General features: G+C 44.0%; 1 protein-coding gene across 1 annotated transcript in view; it reads right to left on the bottom strand.

Moving 5' to 3' along the window:
• Nucleotides 1-23,515, bottom strand: part of LOC311223265 (semaphorin-4B-like) — a 183,758-nt gene that overhangs the window by 114,933 nt on the left and 45,310 nt on the right. Inside the window, exon 2 of the mRNA XM_084308050.1 lies at nucleotides 18,034-18,513. Within this exon, the coding sequence (XP_084164176.1) occupies nucleotides 18,034-18,169 (136 nt within the window). The 5' untranslated portion in view covers nucleotides 18,170-18,513. The remainder of the gene's footprint in view (nucleotides 1-18,033; nucleotides 18,514-23,515) is intronic.

Here is a 23,515-nt window from a genome sequence, read left to right as displayed (position 1 = left end):
GGAGTGGCTGGGTAGTGTAGAGGTCTAAGCACTGGAGCGGCTGGGTAGTGTAGAGGTCTAAGCACTAGAGCGGCTGGGTAGTGTAGTGGTCTAAGCACTGGAGTGGCTGGGTAGTGTAGAGGTCTAAGCACTGGAGCGGCTGGGTAGTGTAGAGGTCTAAGCACTAGAGGCTGGGTAGTGTAGAGGTGTAAGCACTGGAGCGGCTGGGTAGTGTAGTGGTCTAAGCACTGGAGTGGCTGGGTAGTGTAGAGGTCTAAGCACTGGAGCGGCTGGGTAGTGTAGAGGTCTAAGCACTAGAGAGGCTGGGTAGTGTAGAGGTCTAAGCACTGGAGCGGCTGGGTAGAGTAAAGGTCTAAGCACTGGAGTGGCTGGGTAGTGTAGAGGTCTAAGCACTGGAGTGGCTGGGTAGTGTAGAGGTCTAAGCACTGGAGCGGCTGGGTAGTGTAGAGGTCTAAGCACTGGATGGCTGGGTAGTGTAGAGGTCTAAGCACTGGAGCGGCTGGGTAGTGTAGAGGTCTAAGCACTGGATGGCTGGGTAGTGTAGAGGTCTAAGCACTGGAGTGGCTGGGTAGTGTGGTATAATATGTCCTCATGTAAATATGTTCCCCTTACCTGTGCCCCCCCCCCTCTCTGTGGAATCACCCCCCTCCCCTGTGTCCCCAAACCTGTACCCCCTCCCCCCCATCTGACCTATCAAATGGGACCACACACCCCCTTTGTTGAACTATAAAGGGCTCCTCCCGACCACAATAGAGGCTTCTTACCTGGGTAATTTCAGCTGATCACCTGGGGCGAGAGCCTCAGCCATTCTCTCTATGTATTCTATCTGTTTGGTTAATAAACCTTGTTATTATCCAAGCCTCGGTTGACTGAGCACATTCTTCATCAGGATATCTACAAATATCCCACAGTAGTGTAGAGGTCTAAGCACTGGAGCGGCTGGGTAGTGTAGAGGTCTAAGCACTGGAGCAGCTGGGTAGAGTAAAGGTCTAAGCACTGGATGGCTGGGTAGTGTAGAGGTCTAAGCACTGGAGCGGCTGGGTAGTGTAGAGGTCTAAGCACTGGAGCGGCTGGGTAGTGTAGCGGTCTAAGCACTGGAGAGGTTGGGTAGTGTAGAGGTCTAAGCACTGGATTGGATGGGTAGTGTAGAGGTCTAAGCACTGGAGCGGCTGGGTAGTGTAGTGGTCTAAGCACTGGAGTGGCTGGGTAGTGTAGAGGTCTAAGCACTGGAGCGGCTGGGTAGTGTAGAGGTCTAAGCACTAGAGAGGCTGGGTAGTGTAGAGGTCTAAACACTGAAGCGGCTGGGTAGTGTAGAGGTCTAAGCACTAGAGTGGCTGGGTAGTGTAGAGGTCTAAGCACTGGAGCGGCTGGGTAGTGTAGAGGTGTAAGCACTAGAGTGGCTGGGTAGTGTAGAGGTCTAAGCACTAGAGTGGCTGGGTAGTGTAGAGGTCTAAGCACTGGAGTGGCTGGGTAGTGTAGAGGTCTAAGCACTGGAGCAGCTGGGTAGTGTAGAGGTCTAAGCACTGGAGCGGCTGGGTAGTGTAGAGGTCTAAGCACTAGAGCAGCTGGGTAGTGTAGAGGTCTAAACACTGAAGCGGCTGGGTAGTGTAGAGGTCTAAGCACTAGAGTGGCTGGGTAGTGTAGAGGTCTAAGCACTAGAGCGGCTGGGTAGTGTAGAGGTCTAAACACTGAAGCGGCTGGGTAGTGTAGAGGTCTAAACACTGGAGCGGCTGGGTAGTGTAGAGGTCTAGAACAGTGACATTAGACTACTGGATGGCGTGTGGAGAATCTGTGCCCAGGAGCTTCTGCTTTCTAATCCAAGTCTGCAGATGACCCCACCAAGAGGTAAGCACTCAAACACTGATTATACACTAAGAGCAGAGAGAATGGGGAGGATGTGGAGATAGAAGATGTGTGTGTGTATGTGTTTGTGTGTATGTATGAGTGTGTGTGTACGTGTGTGTGTACGTGTGTGTGTGTGTGTGTGTGTGTGTGTGTGTGTGTGTGTGTGTGTGTGTGTGTGTGTGTGTGTGTGTGTGTGTGTGTGTGTGTGTGTGTGTGTGTGTGTGTGTGTGTGCGTGTGTGTGGCTCTATAATTATCAGCTCTCAAGTGTCACCCTAATGCAGTCTGGAGCAGTGGAGTGCACTGATTCGTCAGTCTGTCTCTCTGTCTGTCTGTCTGTCTGTCACCGCTGAAAGCTCACCAAGCATTACATTTTGGGTCATTAAGTGAGAGAAAGAGAGAGAGAGAGATAGAGAGAGAGATTTTATATAATTCCCAGGCTTGCCTGCGCCTGTCGTGTATGGGTTACCAAAGCCATCTCAAACTAAACACATACTGCACACACACACACACACATTCCATGGATCACAGGGATCTAATTTCCACACACATTGATCCCCCTCTCTGTCGATTTGATGGCACTCTGGTTCTTCTACTGCCTAGCCAGAGCTTTCCCTCCTATACAACCGCCTTTTTCTTCAAGGTAACTAGTAACTGTTAAGGCCTCTGCATGCTACAGAAACTTCAGAGCAACTGCAACACAACATCGGCGCGATTTCAGCGCGGTTGTTTTAGAGGGTCTTGTAGACTGTGTTGCTTGGACGTTGTGTACATGTCCCTCAAATCTAACCTAAACAACCGTTGCGTTGATATTGCGTAGCAGTGATTGGTTGGTTAGCGAATGGGGGCGGGGCTGTCATAGAATAATATTAGTCCCGCAGAGAATATCATCCTCCATTGTTGTTTCCAGCGTTTTTTTCTGAAAACCCAAGCACATATTGTTCCATAGCATACGCCTTCAGTTGATCATGACAAATCCTCTCTTACCTTGACGATTAAAAAGCCTCCATAATTTAGTAAATAAAGCTGTAGCCAGCCAGCTAGCATTGGGTCTATTCAAAATGCTATCCACATTAGCTACATAGCTAACCAAGTAAATACAATGGTATCCGTCCTGAGGTAACGTTAAATACAACGTTTGCTAGTCGAAATGACTGGACACACACAGGGACAAGTTAAACATCAATCAATTTATTTATTCCAATAGGTAGTTTGAGCTGCATGTGAGCCGAGGTCCTCTCCATTGGAAACTAATGATGTTACGGTAACGTTAGCTCGAAAAGCACAGAAAGTTAAGCTGCTAGCAACAGACACTATAACACTTCCGGTCGGGGGTTTTCAAAATAAAAGAGCGACGTCTAAAATCACCGGAAATACGTTTATTTTGTACATTATCTAACGTTAACACGAACCTAAACTAACTTTAGTTAAACTAACTTTGCGCGTCGATGTTGCAGAAGCATAAAGGCAGAGTGTCTAAAACACCGTTGCTTTGTCGATGTTGTGTTGCAGTTGCTTTGAAGTTTCTGTAGCATGCAGAGGCCTTTAGGCTCAGATACGTGTAGAAACGTAGAATAATTCCTTCTAAATGTAGTGGCGTAGAAAAAAAAATATATATTGTAATGTAGCCTAATAATGTGAGTCTAGCCAAGAAACTGGAATTTCAGCTACTATTTCACCCAGTGTGTATGTACTTAATTCATAAACATTTTAGTGTAAGGATTGATTGGTTTGAGGCTATTTCACTTAAAGTGACAGTGTGTCATTTGTATGAATTGATTACATTCTGGAGTACAGAGCAAATTACCACCACCAGCACTTAAACACACCACTTACTTTCGTTACTCTAACCTCAAATGGTCTGCTGCGACCAGCTTGGTCGTCCTTCTCACCATCCCAGACGTATGTCTATAATGAGCAGAACATGATAGTTCACAGCATACTGACAAAAACACCGGCTGAAAAGGATAAAAAAAAAAAAAGTGTGTGTCCGTTTGTCATAGAAGAGGAAGGTGATAGGAGTGGTCTGGGTTGCACTAGGCGGCACAGTGGTGTAGTGGTTAACACTGTTGCCTCACAGCTAGAAGGTCCAGGGTTCGATTCCCGATTGGGGACCAGGTTTCCATGTTGCCAGGTACCCAGGTGGGGTATCTCCCAGGCCTTTCTGTGTGGAGTTTGCATGTTCTCCCCGTGTGCTCGCAAGGGTTTCCCCTCCCGATAACATAAACCCAATGGGAAAACATGCACAGCAGATCGTCCAACGCTGTTGCGTCCCTGACGAAGACGGACAGTCACAGGAGCACTTGGATTGGTCCCCGGGTGCGGCGCACGCTGTAGCCCTCGTCTGCTCCCGGCTGCCCTTGGGGAGAAGGACGACGGGATGGGAAGTGCAGAGAACATTTCATCAGCGACTCAGTGCATGTGTGTGTGTTCCTGTGGGTCGCCCATCGCATGTGTGTGCATTAAATCTGCATGACAAATAAAGACTTCTTCTTCTCTTCTTCACCATTTCCCTGTTCTCATCTCAGTCACTAAAGGCGACAGACTGGTGAGTTTCTTTGATATAGACCACAGAAGGGGGGTTCCAGTCACCTTTTTTTTTTTATACGTTTTATTTTAATTAATTTCAACCAGTGTCCATTGAATTCAATATTGAGGTGGGGGACAGCAGCACTTGTAGGATTTGCCCACTCTAGTTTTATTAATTTAGTTTTTTTTCAATGGCAGACATTCATAAAGCTTCCGCGACAGCCTTTTGGTTTCTCCAGGAATCCACAATGCAACTTGCACAAAGCACTCTTCTTCTGTGGTCACAGCAGGCAGCCGGCTATAATGCAGATGTAGTCATTACCAAACACCATGCTACTGCCCCAGCGTCTTGCTAACAGTGTAATGGTAACCAACTACGGTTAGCGCAGCTAACATCCCACCGTGGCAGTCGATGTAACATAGCGGTTAATGTAGTTACAAACAGTAGCCTACTTGCATCAGCATTTACTTTAGGGCAGTTCTTCTTCTAGGCCAGGGGTCTCAAACTCGCGGCCCGCGGGCCAATTGCGGCCCGCTGGATGATATTTTGCGGCCCCCTACTTGACATCAAAGTTAAAAAAATCAAAGTAAAAAAATTCAAAAATGTAATTATTATTATTATTTGTTTTATGTTGTGGGACTTGTACATCACTTTGTTCAACTTTGTCAGTGCTGTACAGTTTAAACCTTTTTAAATCTTAGACAAACAAAACACTTTGCTTTCATGAAATATTGTAAGCCGTCATTGAGGTTTTATAAAAGCAGCACAATGAACACAAATCTGTCAGTGCAGAGTCCGACCTCATCTCAAAAAACAAACGGCATTTCTTGTTGTAGTTAACAAAGAGAGGCAGAGTTGATTTTGAAAAAAAAAAATTAAAATCATATATATATAATATTTGATGCGGCCCAGCCTCACCCGGACTCTACCTCCAGCGGCCCCCAGGGTAAATTGAGTTTGAGACCCCTGTTCTAGGCCAAAGACAGAAGGGTAGTGGCTAAAAGGCATCCACATGACAGCAGACTACCTGTGACAACAGAAGACGTTGCATTGTGGACTCCTCTCTAAAACCCTGAATGATGACTCAGCAGTTTTACAAGCGTCCGTCATTAGGATCAACAACAATCACACAAGTTCTTTGTCCCAAACTTTGCTCGGCCAATTACACAGTTGATGTGAAGTGTCTGCAAACCCATCAATCACCAAGTTCCAACTTCCAGCCTGCTAGACTGATGTAGGGCTGGGCAATATAGCCAACGTATCCTATCACTATATAGCTACTGTATATTGTCTACATATATTGCAGTGTGTGTCGCCCCTGTGAACTCAATATTCTGAATGGTATGGATGGTGCCGTTTCTCCTCATTCAAAACCATCTACTCTCTTTGTCTCTGTCACACACCATCACACACACACCACACACACACACACACACACACACACACACACACACACACACACACACACACACACACACACACACACACACACACACACACACACACACACACACACACACACACACACACACACACACACACACACACACACACACACACACACACACACACACACACACACACACACACTATTTTCTCTTTGACATACATCTGTCATCTCCGACACACACACACACGAACATGCACACACACATACACACACATACACACATGAGCATACACACATACACACACTAGCACAAGGGGTAACACGTCTTGTTGAGTTCATTATGAAAGCTGCTGTGCCGGTAGCAGCACACAGTGGAGCTAACAGGACTGAGATGCTGCAGGCTCTACTACCAGCCCCACTGCACTTGTTCTCGTGGTATACTGGCTAGGAGAAAGTAATTTACCAACATGCCAAACCAAACTAGAAAGGTGCGCTCTGTAGACACACAGACAGACAAACACACTCCTGCCTGGTGAACCTCCTACCTGGTGAACCTCCTGCCTGGTGAACCTCCTGACTACCCTGCCTGGTGAACCTCCTGCCTGGTGAACCTCCTGACTACCCTGCCTGGTGAACCTCCTGCCTGGTGAACCTCCTGCTACCCCGTCTGGTGAACCTCCTGCCTGGTGAACCTCCTGCCTGGTGAACCTCCTGACTACCCTGCCTGGTGAACCACTTGCTACCCCACCTGGTGAAACGCCTGCCTGGTGAACCTCCTGACTACCCTGCCTGGTGAACCTCCTGCTACCCCACCTGGTGAAACGCCTGCCTGGTGAACCTCTTGACTACCCCATGAAAGATTACAGTGTTTTCAGCCTTAAATCACCTGGTCACCCGCTGCTCCGTGATTTCCCATCTGCGTTGGGTTTGTGTCATCGATACTCAGTTATCTCACTGGCTGTCACACACTGTATCAACCCCGTTGGTACATCCGTAATCAGAAGAAACGACACTGGCAATGTGATCTCTTTCCTTAGATCATGATGTTTATTTTCATAAACATACTCTGCACAAGATGGAAACACAGTTCCGAAAGGTCCTTGAAGAATATATCGAATTCATTATATCTACCGTCTCTTCTGCTATTAGTCCAATGGTTTTGAGGCCTCATCGTTAGCCAAAACCTTCACCGTTAGCCGGAGCTAGCCTCCTCGAGGCCTAGGAGGGGGGGGGGGGAGGCCCCTCCCACCACCCTCTAGTTCGTGCTCGGTCTGTCCACGGCTACACGGCTCAGCCTCGTGTCCTAATCTAACTTACCCCGGAAGGAACTCACATCTCATAACGTCTTCCCCCTAGCAACGGGGCCCTGCCCCCTTTTCTCGTTACTAAGTGACACGATACCATGGCAACGGCTGGTCTTTGACACACTAAACGATGTGGCCACACCACTATGTGAGAGCCCAGTGCCGCTGCAGACAATGACCTTGGCTCGCTTGAGAGCTCAGCTGATAGCAGGCCCTCGTCTGCAGTCTCACTGGAGACAGACATAGTGACTTATACTGTCCTCTTACAACTAATATCTACGAGTAGATGCCGTCATCCGCAGATATTTACATTATATACACATTGAAAAACAAGAATTATATCACCCACCTGGTGAAACTCCTGACTATCACACCTGGTGAACCTCCTGACTACCCCTTTGTTTATTCCCTGGATTTTTACATTGTTTTGTCCTGTGAGTTTTTGAATAATTTTGTTTCCAGGCAATTGGACTTTAATTTCTTTTGAAACTTTGTTAGATTTAATTTGGACTACGCTCAATAATTTTTTTATAGAATTCCCCTGTTCCATATATTTAGTATAAATAAATGTACCTGCATTTGGGTTTTATCTATTCCTCGACTCTGCTCGTTCTATGTCTGTGTTCTGGCTGGCTGGTAGATGTGTGGCTTCCCTCGTAAGAAGCCAGCTTCAAATTGAGGTGTTCAAAATATATATCAATTAATAAAATAGTACAAAAAAGTTGTGAGTTAAAGATACACTGTGTAATAATAATAATAACCACATTGCCAACACGGTCCTTATTGCTGCAACTGCATAGACTAACTAAATGATGTGCTTATTTCGCATGAGTGTACATGCTTGAGTCTACACAATCCTGGATGGAATGATGGAAACATGGCACACGGTGGCATCTTTAGCGTAGGGTGAGGGAGTATAAGGTGAACCCCAGCCAGGACACCCAGTCAGAGAAAAATTTCTTTGTGGTTTCAGGGGAGTGGGGGTGAAAAAAGGTTGTCGTCTTGTCTATTCAAGGTTACCTTTCTCTTTGACAGGAGCAGGTGAATACATGACATGCGTGACAATGAGCACCTGTTAAAAGAGAGCATAATGAGAAATGATACAATCTATGAGTGTTTATGAGTACAATTTCCCTTTCGAGAGCTGTCGCCAGTGATTTATGGCTTGGTACCTGAAGGTGTTTAAAGATAAATCATGCCCCTCCTCACACCTCCCCCTCCCAAGGCACTCGATATAAAATGCAATGGTCCTTTTTCTTTGCACTATAGAAAATAAACTCTGTCTTGCCACCAAAAAAAATAAAAATAAAATAGTTTTGGGTGTTGAGAGAGAGAGGGGCATTCAAACTGTGTGAGGAGGAGACCATTGACATGTCGTCAAAACAGTCGAGATAACGCCATGTGAATCGGTACCCCTCCACATTCCACCCCTGTCCTTTTTGATTAACGACCACCGCTAAAATGTTTCATTGTTGGTTGAATCAACCATATTGATAAAAATCTCACCCCACCCCACCTCCCTCATACTTTCCCATTACGAGTCCATTATAATGTTGGAAGGAAAAGTACAGTTTTCCGACATTCCGGTGTTTGAAGGGGCTGTAATTACGCTCGCATTGTTCCCGTTGTCGCGGCTGTCTCCACACCGGCACTTGTGAGCGGCAGCTCCACTCGAGGCCGCGGACTCGCTTCTCTTTGGGGATCTGTGGGCGTGTCCTCGCCGGCGGGGTTTTAGGCAGGCATCGGAGCGTGTGTAAAACCTCATGAGTTTGGTCTCTCTCTCTTCTCTCTCTCTCTCTCTCTCTCTCTCTCTCTCTCTCTCTCCTCTCCCTCTCTCCTCTCTCTCCTCTCTCTCTCTCTCTCTCTCTCTCTCTCTCTCTCTCTCTCTCTCTCTCTCCTCTCTCTCTCTCTCTCTCTCTCTCTCTCTCTCTCATCTCTCTCTCTCTCTCTCTCTCTCTCTCTCTCCTCTCTCTCTCTCTCTCTCTCTCTCTCTCTCTCTCTCTCTCTCTCTCTCTCTCTCTCTCTCTCTCTCTCTCTCTCTCTCTCTCTCTCTCTCTCTCTCTCTCTCCTCTCTCTCTCTCTCTCTCTCTCTCTCTCTCTCTCTCTCTGCAATCCACACATTGCCAAGGTCACTGGATTTAGCATGCATGAGAGAAGACACACAATATCTGCTCACCGTGGAAGCATAAATATATATATATATAAAAATTGAAGTGAAGATTGGTTAAAGTTAGGCTTGCACTTCAATCCCAATAGGGAAATTCATCTTGGTTTGATAATTCTTTTGTGTCAAATAAAATAAAGCTTATTTGAATGATTTCCTTGGCGTTTCTAGTTTTTAAGAGAAAATAATCGATTAAGGCCTAAAAAAAATAATGGTTTGTTTCCGGTTGCCGACCGACCCTGCCGATTTAGGTGCGACCCAATATATTTTATGAGTTTAAAAGAAAATTTAAAAAAAGGTTCCTTATTTTTAATAATTTTTTTAATAAAGTTTCATAGAAATCTTAGTCAAACCTTTAGTATTATGGATATTAAACATGCTGGCAGAGTACATGCATCCATTTTAATTAAATAAAGAAATTCCCTATCCATAGTCGCCGTGGGAAAGAATAAAATAAAAAGTAAAATTAAATAAATTCCCTACCTACCCATGGCCTTAACTGACAACCAACAGGAAACAAACAATATTTTTTATTATGCCAAATCGTGAATTGGATGTGGTGTGAAAAAATCTGAGATTACATTTTTAGGCCATATCACCCAGCCCTACTTTATTATTATTGTTATTTTTATACAATACAAATTCTGAGTACTGAGCACTGAAAGTATTGCCTGGATGGAGCGGCAATCCAATCCAACCAATATAGATGTAGGCCATTAGTTTGGCGCCATTGGACAAAAATGATGAGATATATTATCCATTTTCTCCATTAGAAGACATCTAATATTATTTCTACATTGGCTTTTGCTGTGAGTTCTGACATGTTATAAATGGCTCTTGGTGTTGGGTTTTAGTATAGGGGAAATTCTTCTGACACCAAGACGCTAATTTTAGCCTCGTATCGGCTCGATATCTGATACCAACATGGATATGTGTGCATCCATAGAAAACTCTCCTGGGTTATCCCTGTATTGCTGTGGGCTAAGATAATGCACCACATGTCCCAATGTCATGGGTTAGAACATCTTCCATCTACAAGTCCAACTCTTCAAGAACATGGCATCTACCGTGGGGACTAAGTTCTATAAGAACTATAAGTTCCGGGCCCCATTTTACCCCTCAAAAGGCCCTTGCTCTGGGGGTCGGACTTTTCTAAAGTGCTGGGAATTACAATTTGGGAATGATGCTTGCAGCGCTGAACATTCGGAATGGTACAAATCTTTTTGTTAATTGAGCTATGCATTTTTTCTATTTCCCCCCAGCAAATCCTTTAGCTACATCAATATTGTGCTCTCGGAACAGTGCTAAGTATGTAGCTCAAGTATTTAATGAAACATTTAACGTCCATTTCGCCAATGTCATCTGCTTTCAACCTGGAAATGCGAACGTGAAATGCATATTATAAGCTGATCATCTGACATCTAGTAATCTATGCACAAAAATTATTATCATTTCCAGCAAATTACCGCTCTTACCAAAAAGCTTACCAAGATTGTATAAGGTAAGCAGGCGGAATGTTTGCAGGTCAAGTATTTAAAGATTGCTATTGCCTATTATTTCTAGCCAACTCGGGTGCAGAGAAGATCAGCAATCTATTAAGCCCTGTTTGGAAATACAAGTCTTCTGGACTCCTATGCAGGGAACACTGGACTGTTGATGTAACTGTGATCACGAAGATCTGATCAAATACATGTCTGTTCTAGTGAATCACAGGAATGCCTAGAGACGATTTTCGTAGAGGGAAATGCTTCGGCTGAAGTGACAAAAAGGTACAATGAAATGTAGTTCCTGGGACAAAATATTCTGTGTAATTTTGGTTGAAATCTCTGCACGGCTTTTCTCAATTAAGAGTTGAGGATGGCCAAAGCAGTATCCTAAGCATCTAGACTCCAAACAGAGCTTTGTGGAGCTGCCTACAGGTAGTTAGTTGCCCACTGCTTCAGGGCTCTCATGATCCTTTGGGTCCATTTCTCTGCACACACACACACAAGCCATAATGGAAAGCAGACCAGCTTCCCACCATAACAACCACACACACACAAAAAGACTCCACTCACTACGCTTGGGAGATTAGACTTGCTCATTAGAAGTGAGCGAGGGAGGAAATAGAGAGAGAGAGCGAGAGCGAGAGCGAGAGCGAGAGCGAGAGCGAGAGCGAGAGCGAGAGCGAGAGAAAGACAGGATGAGAAATAAAGAGGGAGGCCTTTCCAGGAAAAGAAAAAAGCTATGTTGAAGGGAGGGTCCCATCGTAGAAAACAGCCCCTTTTCATGGGGGTGAATATAAACAAGATGTGGAGGCGTGCAGGGGCGTGGTATTAAACACAGCTGAAGTACCGGGGGGGGGTATTCTTTGCAGGACAGCGGTGCCGTTATCGCTCCCGTGTCTCCGGGACCCACATGTCAAACAGACTGAGCTGGTCCTTTAAGACGAATGTCTTGGAACCCACATGTGAAACAGACTGATCTGGCACATTTTGCATAAAATGCCTGACGATTGCATACCCAAAGTAATTAGCGATTTATTCTTGAACCACTTATAGCACATGCATGAGTCTTGTCTCTTTTGAAAGGAAACATTCTGAACTTTCTTCGACAACAGGAATGTAATATAGTTACAGATGTTTGAACACACTGAAATAAAAGTTTTGTTTACTCATGTCTTTGTTTACTTGCAAACAAATGCCTGCAAAATAATTCCAACTGAAAGCTAAGGGCTGTAACGCCCAAATGTTAACGGGTTAAGAAGAATGACTTGGAACCCACATGTCAAAAAGACTGGTCTGGTCCTTTAACCTCTTAACGTGCACCGGGACGTATACGTCCCGATGTTTCTGTGCGCGGAACGCACAAAAGTCACGGCACTTTGCGAGCGTCTAGCGCATCCATAAAAAAAAAAAAAGTAAATTTATTTTATTTATTATTATAATTTTTTGTATGTCACTCATTCCATAAGGACGTAGAATAAACATTTACAGATTATTTTTTTAAATGGTCCATTTGCATGGTATGTGAATCTAGGGACATCTATGGATCTCAGGGAATGTATTCCCAGTGTCAGAAATAGTGTGTCTGTTACTAGGCTTGAGTAAATTGTAATGAACCAAAAGGAGAATATCAATTCTATTTAAAAAAAAAATATTTGTATCTTTGACATGCTAAAATTGACCAGACCTGAAAAATCGAAGCAAATGAATAAAGGGAAGATGATTAAACAGAAGGTTTTGCCATCTTTTTTATAATGTAAATTTCTCCACCATTTTTCATCATATTGCAACACCGTTTTTTTTGCTAGACGTTCACAGAAAGGTAGAGAAACTATCGCAATAACAGTTTGTGGGAGATAATCGCAAAAAATAAGAGAAATAAAAAAGTAAATCCAGAAGTCAGATGATTGACAGGGGCTGGCGTGAGCTGGGTAGGGTAGCCTGAGTCTCTTCCTTCAAAAGACTACACCCACTTCCTCCTCTCAATATGCGCCGGTTTCCCTGAGATTTCTATAATCTTATATTTCACTAATAACAGTTAAAAATCATTGGTAAACAAACGTAATGCTGAAAATATACACTTTTACTGTATACCTCGGGCTTAAGAGGTTAACCCTGTGAGGCCCAAATTAAAAAGACATTAGCAACTTCAGAGGCCAGAGGGTGGGACATATAAACCCATTTACTATCAAATAGCATTGTGAGGCTGAACAACAGGACCAATTGACTAATACATGTGCTTAACATTTTTTAAATAAACATTTACAGATTTTCTTATTTTTTTATGGCTAAAAGTGATTTTGTAATTTTGCAACCGTGGGTCTCACAGGGTACTTTTAACCCTGTGAAGCCCAAATAAAAAAGACATTAGCAACTTCAGAGGCCAGAGGGTGAGACTTACTGTATAAACACATGAAGGGTGCTGTGACTGAAAAAAAAAGGTTGAGAAACGCTGGTATATGGTGTGGCTCTTTGTGGCACCACAGTAATTTTTGTGGCTCTTAGTCTCTGACTGGTTGGCCACCCCTGGTCTAGCGGCTGAATTTTTTGCCGAACATATAAATTACTGTTCGAAAGATCTATTTGTTGCCGTTCGAACGCCACCTCACTCGACCAAATCCGTGCCTCGGTTCTCGAGTTACATGACGATATGTCAGGTGAGCGTCTTTTTACGCGGCGCACGTCAGAAGACCAGCCCGGACTCCCGACGCTCCAGAACTGCCAATCATCCGCTGATGGCGAATATGATTGGCAATGGTCAGCGTTGTAGCCAATGAGAGTACTTTTCCAATGATACCCCATGTGGCGGGGGGGGGGGTGCGAATAAGGGATCTAGGTGAAATTTTACGAGCAAAAAGCCGAAAACCAGCAGTCAATCACACTTCAGAATGAACGGCCGTGGATGAGGAAATGGATTTTGGAGAGCTTTTTCTTTTGCCGCATGGTTTACCGCATGGAACCTGAATCGATTTTTATAAAAATTGGACCTGTACTGCATAAGACTTCAGGCTATGGATCCGCGGTGTTTTCCAGCTTATACATATTTCTTTATTTCAGATTTTCTTTTTGATATTGCAACCACTACAGAAAAGTTCAAGTTCAAGTTCAAGTTCAACTCAAGTTTAGACCTCTGTTACTCTATTTCATTAGTACTAAAAGACATTTTCCTTTTTTGCATTCATAACTTCAGAATGTTATCTTTCAAAAGAGACCAGGTGCATGCATGTGCTATAAGTATAAAGTATAAAGCTAAGCTTTGCAAAAAGAGTATGCAGTCCTCAAGTAAAAATATTTCTGGGTGCCTTAAGAGGTTAAGAAGAATGACTTGGAACCGACGTGTCAAAAAGACTGGTCTGGTCCTTTAAGAAGAATGACTTGGAACCCACAAGTCAAAAAGACTGGAATGGTCCTTTAAGTCTCTCTCTCGCTCTCTCTCTAGAGCAGCGTGGGTTGCAAAGCGGAGTGGGTGAAGAGAAAAAAAAAAGTGTGGTTTCAAAACATCAATTTACTGGGAACCGGCTTCATCTTTTTTTCTTTTTGTATTCCATCCATTGTAAAAGCAGCATAAAAGGCTCCGAGGCCTTTTGCAAGGATGTCCCGGGGTATGATTAATGTTTGCTGTGAGCTGGAGCAGTGTGTGTGTGTGTGGGGGGGGGGGGGTGTGTGTGTGAATCCCTCTGGCACGCTCAGTCGTGTTGACTGAAAGGTGAGGAAAATAGTCTTTCGCAGACTTCTCTGAGAGAGGGTGGAACTTCAAGTTGGGGCAGGTGTAGCGATGACACCGATGGGGCTTTCACGCCCCGTATACACCACAGCCTTCATCCCTGTACGAGCCCGGCTGGCCACTGCTGCTGGGGTTCATGCTTGTTATGTCTGGACTTGGGACTATAGACGTATTTTTTCCCCCACTTTAGGACACTTTAAAGGAAGGGAAAAAAGGACACTTTAAGAAAATAACTTGTTGTGATTATTCCATAGTATAGGTAGTAACGGCAAGTATAGCATAGGGACATAGAAGTAAAACTGTATATTGTATAGGAGTGTACATAGGACCCAGTCCCTTGAAGTGATTTATTAACATGTCTATTCTACTCATTTTTATTACTATTTACTATTCTTGCACAATCGTAGCAGGCATGGCCAACCGCATTTCACTGTATGCCCTGGTATGTATGTGATAAATAAACTCTTGAATATTAAAGGAACCCAATCCTTATTCCTTACTTACCAATGATGATGTTGATCTGTAGAGTCCTTTCTCAGCACAATCCATGCCATTCCTCATGCTAGCTCCGGATAGTTATCCACAAACCAATGCAAAGTCAATGGGGTCTAGCTCCCGTCTGTACAAGCTGAATTAAATTGAATCCACAGTGCAAACAAAGAAGATTTCCGTGAGCCTCAATCAACTTGTACAGACAGCTTGACCCGACCCATTGAATTTGTATTGGTTTGTGGCTAACTATCCAGAGATAGCATGAGGAACAGCATGGATTGTGCTGAGAAAGGACTCTACTGATCAACACCGTCATTGGTAAGTATAAAAAAAAAAAAAAAAAAAAAAAAATCTGAACTACCATCAGATGTTTTTATTTTTTCTCATATTTCCCTCTGAGACATACATACATGGAGGCATTTCACCGGAGGGGTCAGAGTGCAGGGCTAGCTGTTTGTGGTGCCCCTGGAGCAGATAGAGGGGTTCAGTGTCTTACTCAAGGATACTCTGACAGAGGTCATAGGTCATGGGTATTGAACCTGTGACTTTCCGACTACGGGACGATCTCTCTAACCACCCCACCGCCTCTGTATGAACACGTTTACATAAAGGTGGTTGTACGGGTTATGAACGCCACCAGCTAATTGTGCACGACTATCCAATTTGCTCAATCAGAGCACGGCGCGTAAAGACTGAATAAATACATAAATCAGGTTTCTGCTGATGCTGCCGAGGAGAGCAGGCGAACATTACATTTCCCTGTTTCCTCATTTGTCAAAACTCCCATAATGCATCAATCAATTAACGAAACGCTGCTCGCCCGTCCACATCAAAAAGCACGTCCACTTTTCAAATGACCAAATCCAAGGTTATCATCATAATGAGAAAAGCAGTGGTGTGTGTGTATGTATGCGTGTGTGTGCGTGTGGAATAATTAGATGTGATGAAGTCGGGTCTGTCTAAGCTCGACCTGCCGGTTTGCTCGCCAACAAAGACATTAGTCTATTTGACTGAAATTGGTCCTGCGCTCAGCTAAGCATTATGAGAGCGGGTCCATTACCGGTATATAAAACACAGACCGGTCACATGTGAAACCAGTTGGCCTGGATCGACCACATTCACCATGGAACCGTTGGTTACAGAGTTTTCACCTACCTTGAGTAACATCCAAATATAGTGAGCATGTTCCCCCATGCCAAATATCATCCCCTGTTCCCTTCCCAAACATGCTCAGGCTGGTGGTATGAACATACACCATTTTTTTTAATGTTTTATTGTCCATTATATTATGAGCTGCGTAAAAAGAATTTTGACAAGGTGTAAAAATCTTGAGTTAATATGGTTGAGTGACAACCATAACACTCAAATGGATTTTTGATCACAGGGTATTTGCACTTGCAGAATATTTAGAGAAAGCTTGGGATGAATGTATGAAAAGAACATAATATGTCATGTATTTATTTTGGCCTCTGATGGTGTGCGTGGTGTACCTTACAAACCTTGGGAAGTGAATGTTATATTAAATTATTGTAAAGTATTGGTGTCTATAATCCCGTAAGGGATGGGTCGTCGGACATGACACGAAAATAAAATGGCATTCATTCATTTATTCATACAGGCTGTGAGTTGTGAACAAGACAGCGTTTCTTAAAAATTCCAATGTTATTTCCATGGTCTAGGAAAGTTCAATCAATATTCTGTTCTCAGTTCTGAAACAGAAAATGTACCTGTATACTCATTCACCTGTGTGTTCTCAGTGTCATCTTTACCATCATTATACTCTGAACATTCCCCTGGGTGTTCTCAGTGTCATCTTTACCATCATTATACTCAGAACATTCCCCTGGGTGTTCTCAGTGTCATCTTTACCACCATTATACTCAGAACATTCCCCTGAGTGTAGTCAGTGTCATCTTTACCACCATTATACTCAGAACATTCCCCTGGGTGTTGTCAGTGTCATCTTTACCACCATTATACTCAGAACATTCCCCTGAGTGTCCTCAGTGTCATCTTTACCACCATTATACTCAGAACATTCCCCTGAGTGTAGTCAGTGTCATCTTTACCACCATTATACTCAGAACATTCCCCTGGGTGTTGTCAGTGTCATCTTTACCACCATTATACTCAGAACATTCCCCTGAGTGTCCTCAGTGTCATCTTTACCACCATTATACTCAGAACATTCCCCTGGGTGTTCTCAGTGTCATCTTTACCACACACACACACACACACACGCGCACAAAAGGCCCCACCATCTTTTCTGTTGTGGGCCTCTAATCAATATCCCTCTCTGCATCTTATCCAAATAGGCATTTTATTATAAAACTTGCAGAGGATATTGATCCAAATATGAGGGCAACCCCTAAATGTATGTATTATATCTCCCCCTCCCCCTCTCTGTGTGTGTGAGTGAGTTTTTATAGTTTAAACATATACGCTCAGTCTAGTGTTTTTTATTTAACGTTGCGCTGTAATCACCTTTTTCCTCTAACAGAATAATTACCTCTTTGTTGTTTTTACAGTGTTAAATTTGCCTCCGTTCCTCTCCTTCCTTTAATGGAAACCCTGTGTGGGGATTTAACTCAAACTGTAGAGACTGTAAACTGTCTCTCACATTATCACATCATAATAACAAAGCCACATTTCTGATCTCCTGCAGCTCGCCTGGAGAAGGTGTTAGGTGGGGGAGGTAGTGATGCACGATATATCGGCCGCAGATATAATATCGGCCGATATGGCCGTTTTTTTACACATCGGTATCGGTCCGATATCAAGATAGGGCCGATATGGGCAGATAAAAAAAAAATTAATCTTTTTATTTTTTTACATGTTTTGGCCTTAGATCGTTTAAAAATATCTGTCATTTCTGAAAATAAGTTACAAAAGTATAAAAAAAAAAAAAAAAAAAAAGTTTTGGAAAATAGCTCTTTATTTGATTATCATAAAAAAGTGTTTTCTATACAGAGATATCGACATCGGTAAATATCGGTATCAGCCAGAACAGCAATATTAATATCGGTTATCGGTATCGGCCACAATTTTCACATCGGTGCATCGATCGGGACGGATGACGAATGGAAGAGAATCTTTTCTTACTGTAAGGGAACGTGATGCGCGGCGTGACGTCATCCTCGCTCGCCGTCACCGATCGCAGGCAGGCCAGTAGCAGCGCGGTGGCCAGTAGCAGTGTGGCGGCCAGCGGACGGTGGACAGCCGTAGCTAACGTCCACATGGCCCCCCTTCGATTCTGCCGGCCAGTGAACAAGTGCACAAAAACTCAAACCCCCACACAAACGCACTGTTTGTGCCTCAGGATTCCATGGAATGCATTAATATCCTCTTCGCTCTTCCTCCTGTGCTCGTTCTTCTCGCCCTCGTCTTCCTGCGGACGGACGGGCGGGGAGTCAAAAGTGTCCTCGACCGATTCTCGTATTCCTGGCTTTTTAATGTACAGTTTTAGTAGACTCTCCGGTCAGGGTGTAGACGGATCAAATGATGTTTTCAGCCACTCAAGAGACTAGTAGATGGCTACTCACTGAGCCCCAGACAGTAGCCATTTGGATGCCCTTCCGAGATCTGCGGAGAGAGGAGAAAAAAAGTATTGTCATAAGTAATGATCCATGAACATTTCTTAAAGGAGATAACTATTGAGACAGTAGTGCTGAGAGGGGGAGACAGAGTAGGGAAGGTCCTTTATTGAGACATTAGTGCTGAGAGGGAGACAGAGGGCTAGATCCACAAAGAATGGATTGCACGGTGCTAGTTGCACCCTACTTACAATTCATTATAAATTGAAAATGGGGGACCCTGGTGTAAACAAGACGAAAGTCTTTCTCTGGTCTGCATCCCCTTAACAATTGTGTGTATTGAGCCGTACTGTATTCTACCCATTCTACAATCTGTTAATAAAAGTTTCAATCAATCAAATTTGATTGATTAAAAATCGTATTAACAGATTGCAGAATGGGTACAATACAGTACGGCTCAATACAGGGACTTTCGTCTTGTTTACACCAGGGTCCCCCATTTTCAATTTATAATGAATTGTAAGTAGGGTGCAACTAGCACCGTGCAATCCATTCTTTGTGGATCTAGCCCAGAGTAGGGAAGGTTTTTTACTGAGACAGTAGGACGGCTCATAATGAGGGGGGGGGAAACTAACAAATAATTGTGTTTCCTTGGTTCACTCTATCATTAAACCACCAAAGAGAAACCCACTATGACCATCAAGGCATCAACTGGTTGACATACTGTACAGTAAACACACACACACACACACACACACACACACACACACACACACACACACACACACACACACACACACACACACACACACACACACACACACACACACACACACACACACACACACACACACACACACACACACACACACACACACACACACACACACACACACACACACACACACACACACACACACGAGTTAGCATGACAAAGGTTTTGAGTCTAGTCCAAGTGTACTCTATATCCATCCAATCCACTCAAAGTCCCTGAAAAGCAATTTTGTTATCGTATCCCTTCCATTTCATTAGTCTGTCATAGACTCTCTGTCAAGAGATCACTGAAAAGATGACATGAAAGTTTGCCTCTCATTTTGTGGCGAAGCAGGGGTTAGTAAATGAAAGAGACGATCAACTTCCCAGACACAACTCTGTAATTTATCTCCAAAGACACACACACCGAACACAGCTGTTGGTTTTATTGGATTGAGTTTGCAAAAGAAAACCTCTTAATAACCCTAAAGCTGGCTGTGTAGATATGCTGAGTTCAACAAACCTTTCTAGAAACGCAAAAAAATAAAGATAAATACAGCTGGCAGCACCATTTCAGCACCTCTTCAACCTCTCCCTGAGGCTGGAGAGGGTGCCCCGGTTCTGGAAGACCTCCTGCATTGTCCCGGTGCCAAAAAAGGGACGACCTAGCACCCTCAACGACTATAGGCCAGTCGCTCTGATGTCACACGTCATGAAGACCTCCGAGTGGCTGGTCCTGCAACACCTCAAGGCCTTGGTGTGTGACTCCCTGGGCCGCCTGCAGTTTGCATACCAGGCAGGCAAACATCGGGGTGGAGGACGCCATCATCTACATGCTCCACAGAGCCTACACACACCTGGAGAGGCCATCACCTACATGCTCCATGGAGCCTACACACACCTGGAGAGACCATCACCTACATGCTCCACAGAGCCTACACACACCTGGAGAGACCATCACCTACATGCTCCACAGAGCCTACACACACCTGGAGAGGCCATCATCTACATGCTCCACAGAGCCTACACACACCTGGAGAGACCATCACCTACATGCTCCATGGAGCCTGCACGCACCTGGAGAAGCCACGCAGCTCAGTGAGAATCATGTTCTTTGACTTTTCCAGCGCCTAGGGGTGTAACGATGCATCGATTAATCGAAATGCATCGATTCTAATGTGACGATTCAACTGCATCGATTTGAAAATGTTAGAATTGATTATAATTTAAATGAATCCAAAAAAATTATATATATACTTTTATTATTATTTTTTTGTTTTTTTTGTGTATTCTTTTTTGGGGGAATTAACGGATAGAAAATTAATCGGAAATTAATCGAATCGTATCGAATCGTGGTCAAATGAAGAGATTTCATGATGCATTGAATCATTGCCTGAATAATCGTAATCGAAATTCATCGTTGTGAGGTCGCATCGTTACACCCCTGCCTTCAACACTATCCAGCCTTTGCGTCCAGCAAAGTGGTGCCTGGATCACATCACGGACTACCTCACCAACAGACCACAGTACGTCAGCCTGCAAGGCAGTCAGTCATCTATGTGCTGGTGAGCAACACCGGCGCCCCCCAAGGAACTGGGCTGTCACCCTTCCTGTTCACCCTCTACACACCTCTGCCATAACTCGAGCATGCAACACCTACAGAAGTTCTCAGATGACTCCTCCATTGTAAGTTACATCACAGACAACAACGAGGATGAGTATAATAGCCCTGGTGGAGAGCTTTGTAGGGTGGAGCGACAGCAACCACCTCCAACTCAACATCAGCTGGTGGTGGACTACCGGAGGCAAGAAGAGAGTACCTTGTGTATAATGTTTACCTTTACTCTTACTCATAATAGTATACATTCAGATTCAAATTCTTTATTGCCTATATTTATTGTAATGTATAATATAAGTCATTCAACCCCCCTCCCATTCCACCTTTTGTCTCTACCACCCCCCCCTTTTCAACACTCTCCAGTTCAGCCTCCCCAACCCATTTTCCCCAAGGGGATCAATAAAGGATATGGGATGGGCATTTCTAAGAAGAATCCAGTTAGATTGATCGCATGCTATACTCGAGTGATCGTGTATTACTCGTAAAGGGGAAAAAAAACTCAAAAGAGAAAAGAAAATATATATATTTTTAACTTAATTTAGTTCATTCACGTATATGTTTAAGGAAACCAACAAACAGTTATAATCTTACACATACATGTGAAACAAATAAGTAAAAAAAATTATTAAGATCGATTTTTCTCATAGCTACGAGTAATCGATTACTCAGGCCCATCCCTAAAAGGAATATATTATCTTATCGTATCCCCTTCCCATCTACATTTACATCTGTTCTTTAAAACTCTCTTTGCCAGGTGAATCCAATTAGCTGAATAGTCTCCTAACATCAAAACCTATTCAGAGTGGTCTGAGTGGGTAATCTGGGTAGAACAGCCTCTCAGCTACATCAAAGAGAAGATAAAACAGTGATGATACAGTATACCTTGAAGATGATTAAAGGTGAGACTGCAGTGCTGACAAGGGCTTTTTCGACCCCTGGACGACAGGAATTGTGAAACCCCCAAGTAACAGTGTTGTTCTCCTCACTCGTATTCAAAATACAGAAACCTCTAAAGTTCAGCGAAGAAAATGTAAATATAAAATAAATATAAAGCCAGTTCCTGAGGCTGTAAACATTCCGACGCCTGGCTAAGCTGCACTGGATATGGTCCCTGTGTGCTCCCACATAAGTAATGACGTTAGGTAAGTAAACAGAGAAAAGCACATGGTGTATCTGGAGCAAGAGCTTGCGTCACCGCAGGCAGCCTCCCACAAGTACCTCAGCTCAAATGTTTATAGTGGGCTAATAAAACTAACAACGGCCCAAGACAAACCAGGAGGTCAAATGTCCCCTGGCTCTCTTGTGAGATGAGTGGTGGGAGCTGGTGAGTGGCTTTTTAAACATGTAAACAACCTGGCAAGGCTACAGAAGTTGAACTGAAACTCCCTACACAATCATACCCTTACTTTGTCCACAGTCTAGTTTCACCACCAGCAGTACTGGATAGGCCGGCCGGCTGGCTGACTGGATACCTTGGGTGGCTGGTGGAATGAGTGGCTGGCAGTCTTCCAGGCAGACAGACAGATTGATCGATTGACTGGTTGCAGCTCGGAACTAGGCAAAATCTGCATATGGCTCGCCGACAACAAACTATCATTACACATGGGCAAAACAGAGTCCATTCTCTTCGGTTCAAATAACAAACTCAGCAAAACCGACAGCTTCTCAGTTACAGTGGGTGACAATATTGTCACAAGGAAAGATGAAATTACCTACCTGGGTTCCATCCTAGAGGCTAATCTTTCCTGTGACAAAATGGCATCCAATGTAATAAAAAAAGTCAATCAACGAACTCGATTCTTGTACCGGATCTCCTCCCTGGTAAACAAGAATACCCTGAAGACTCTGGCAGGAGCACTCATTCAAGGGTACTACGACTATGCTTGCACCTCATGGTACCAAAGCACCTCAAAGGCACTAAAAACCAAATTACAAACATCTCAAAACAAACTAGTCAGACTACTGCTTGACCTGACTCCTAGAACCCACCTCACCCCTGCACACTTTGCCAACCTAGGATGGCTTAGAGTAGACGACAGAGTACAGCAACTTGCAATGGGCCTGGTCTACAAGATACACTACACGACCAAGGTACCCATGTACATGTCAAAATACTTCCCAAAGGTCAGTGAATACCACGATCACAACACCAGAGGGAGTTCCACAAATCATGTAAAACCCAGATTCGGCTCAAACAAGGGACTAAACACGTTTCGCAATTATGCCACAACAATGTGGAACGCCCTACCCAAAGCTGTAAAGGAATGTGAATCACTACCCACCTTCAAAAACACTCTCAAAGAACACCTACGGGAGACTGCAATTCAAAACTGGCCCCTACAAATGTCCTAACCCAGTTGTACAATAAAGACCAAGCATGGCTTTGTCAGTATTCCAATGTACAGCCCCACCCAACCCCACCCCACCTACCCAACCTCCTCAGTTTCTATGTCAAATGTATGTCAGTATTCCAATGTACAGTGTCCCCCCCCCCTACCCAACCCCCCCCCCCCCCCCCCCCCACCACCAATGTACAGCCCCACCCCACCTACCCAACCTCCCCAATGCACAGTTTCTATGTCAAATGTATATACACTCTTTTTCTGGATTTTTTTAGTATCACAAACAGTACTGTATTTGAAAATCTGGTATGTCATAAATGTATAGATGTAGCAGTACT

The sequence above is a fragment of the Notolepis coatsorum genome (assembly GCF_963971535.1).
Source record: "Notolepis coatsorum genome assembly, chromosome: 2".
NCBI classification, from domain to species: Eukaryota; Metazoa; Chordata; class Actinopteri; order Aulopiformes; family Paralepididae; genus Notolepis; species Notolepis coatsorum.
This window is presented reverse-complemented; position numbering and strand designations above follow the sequence as displayed.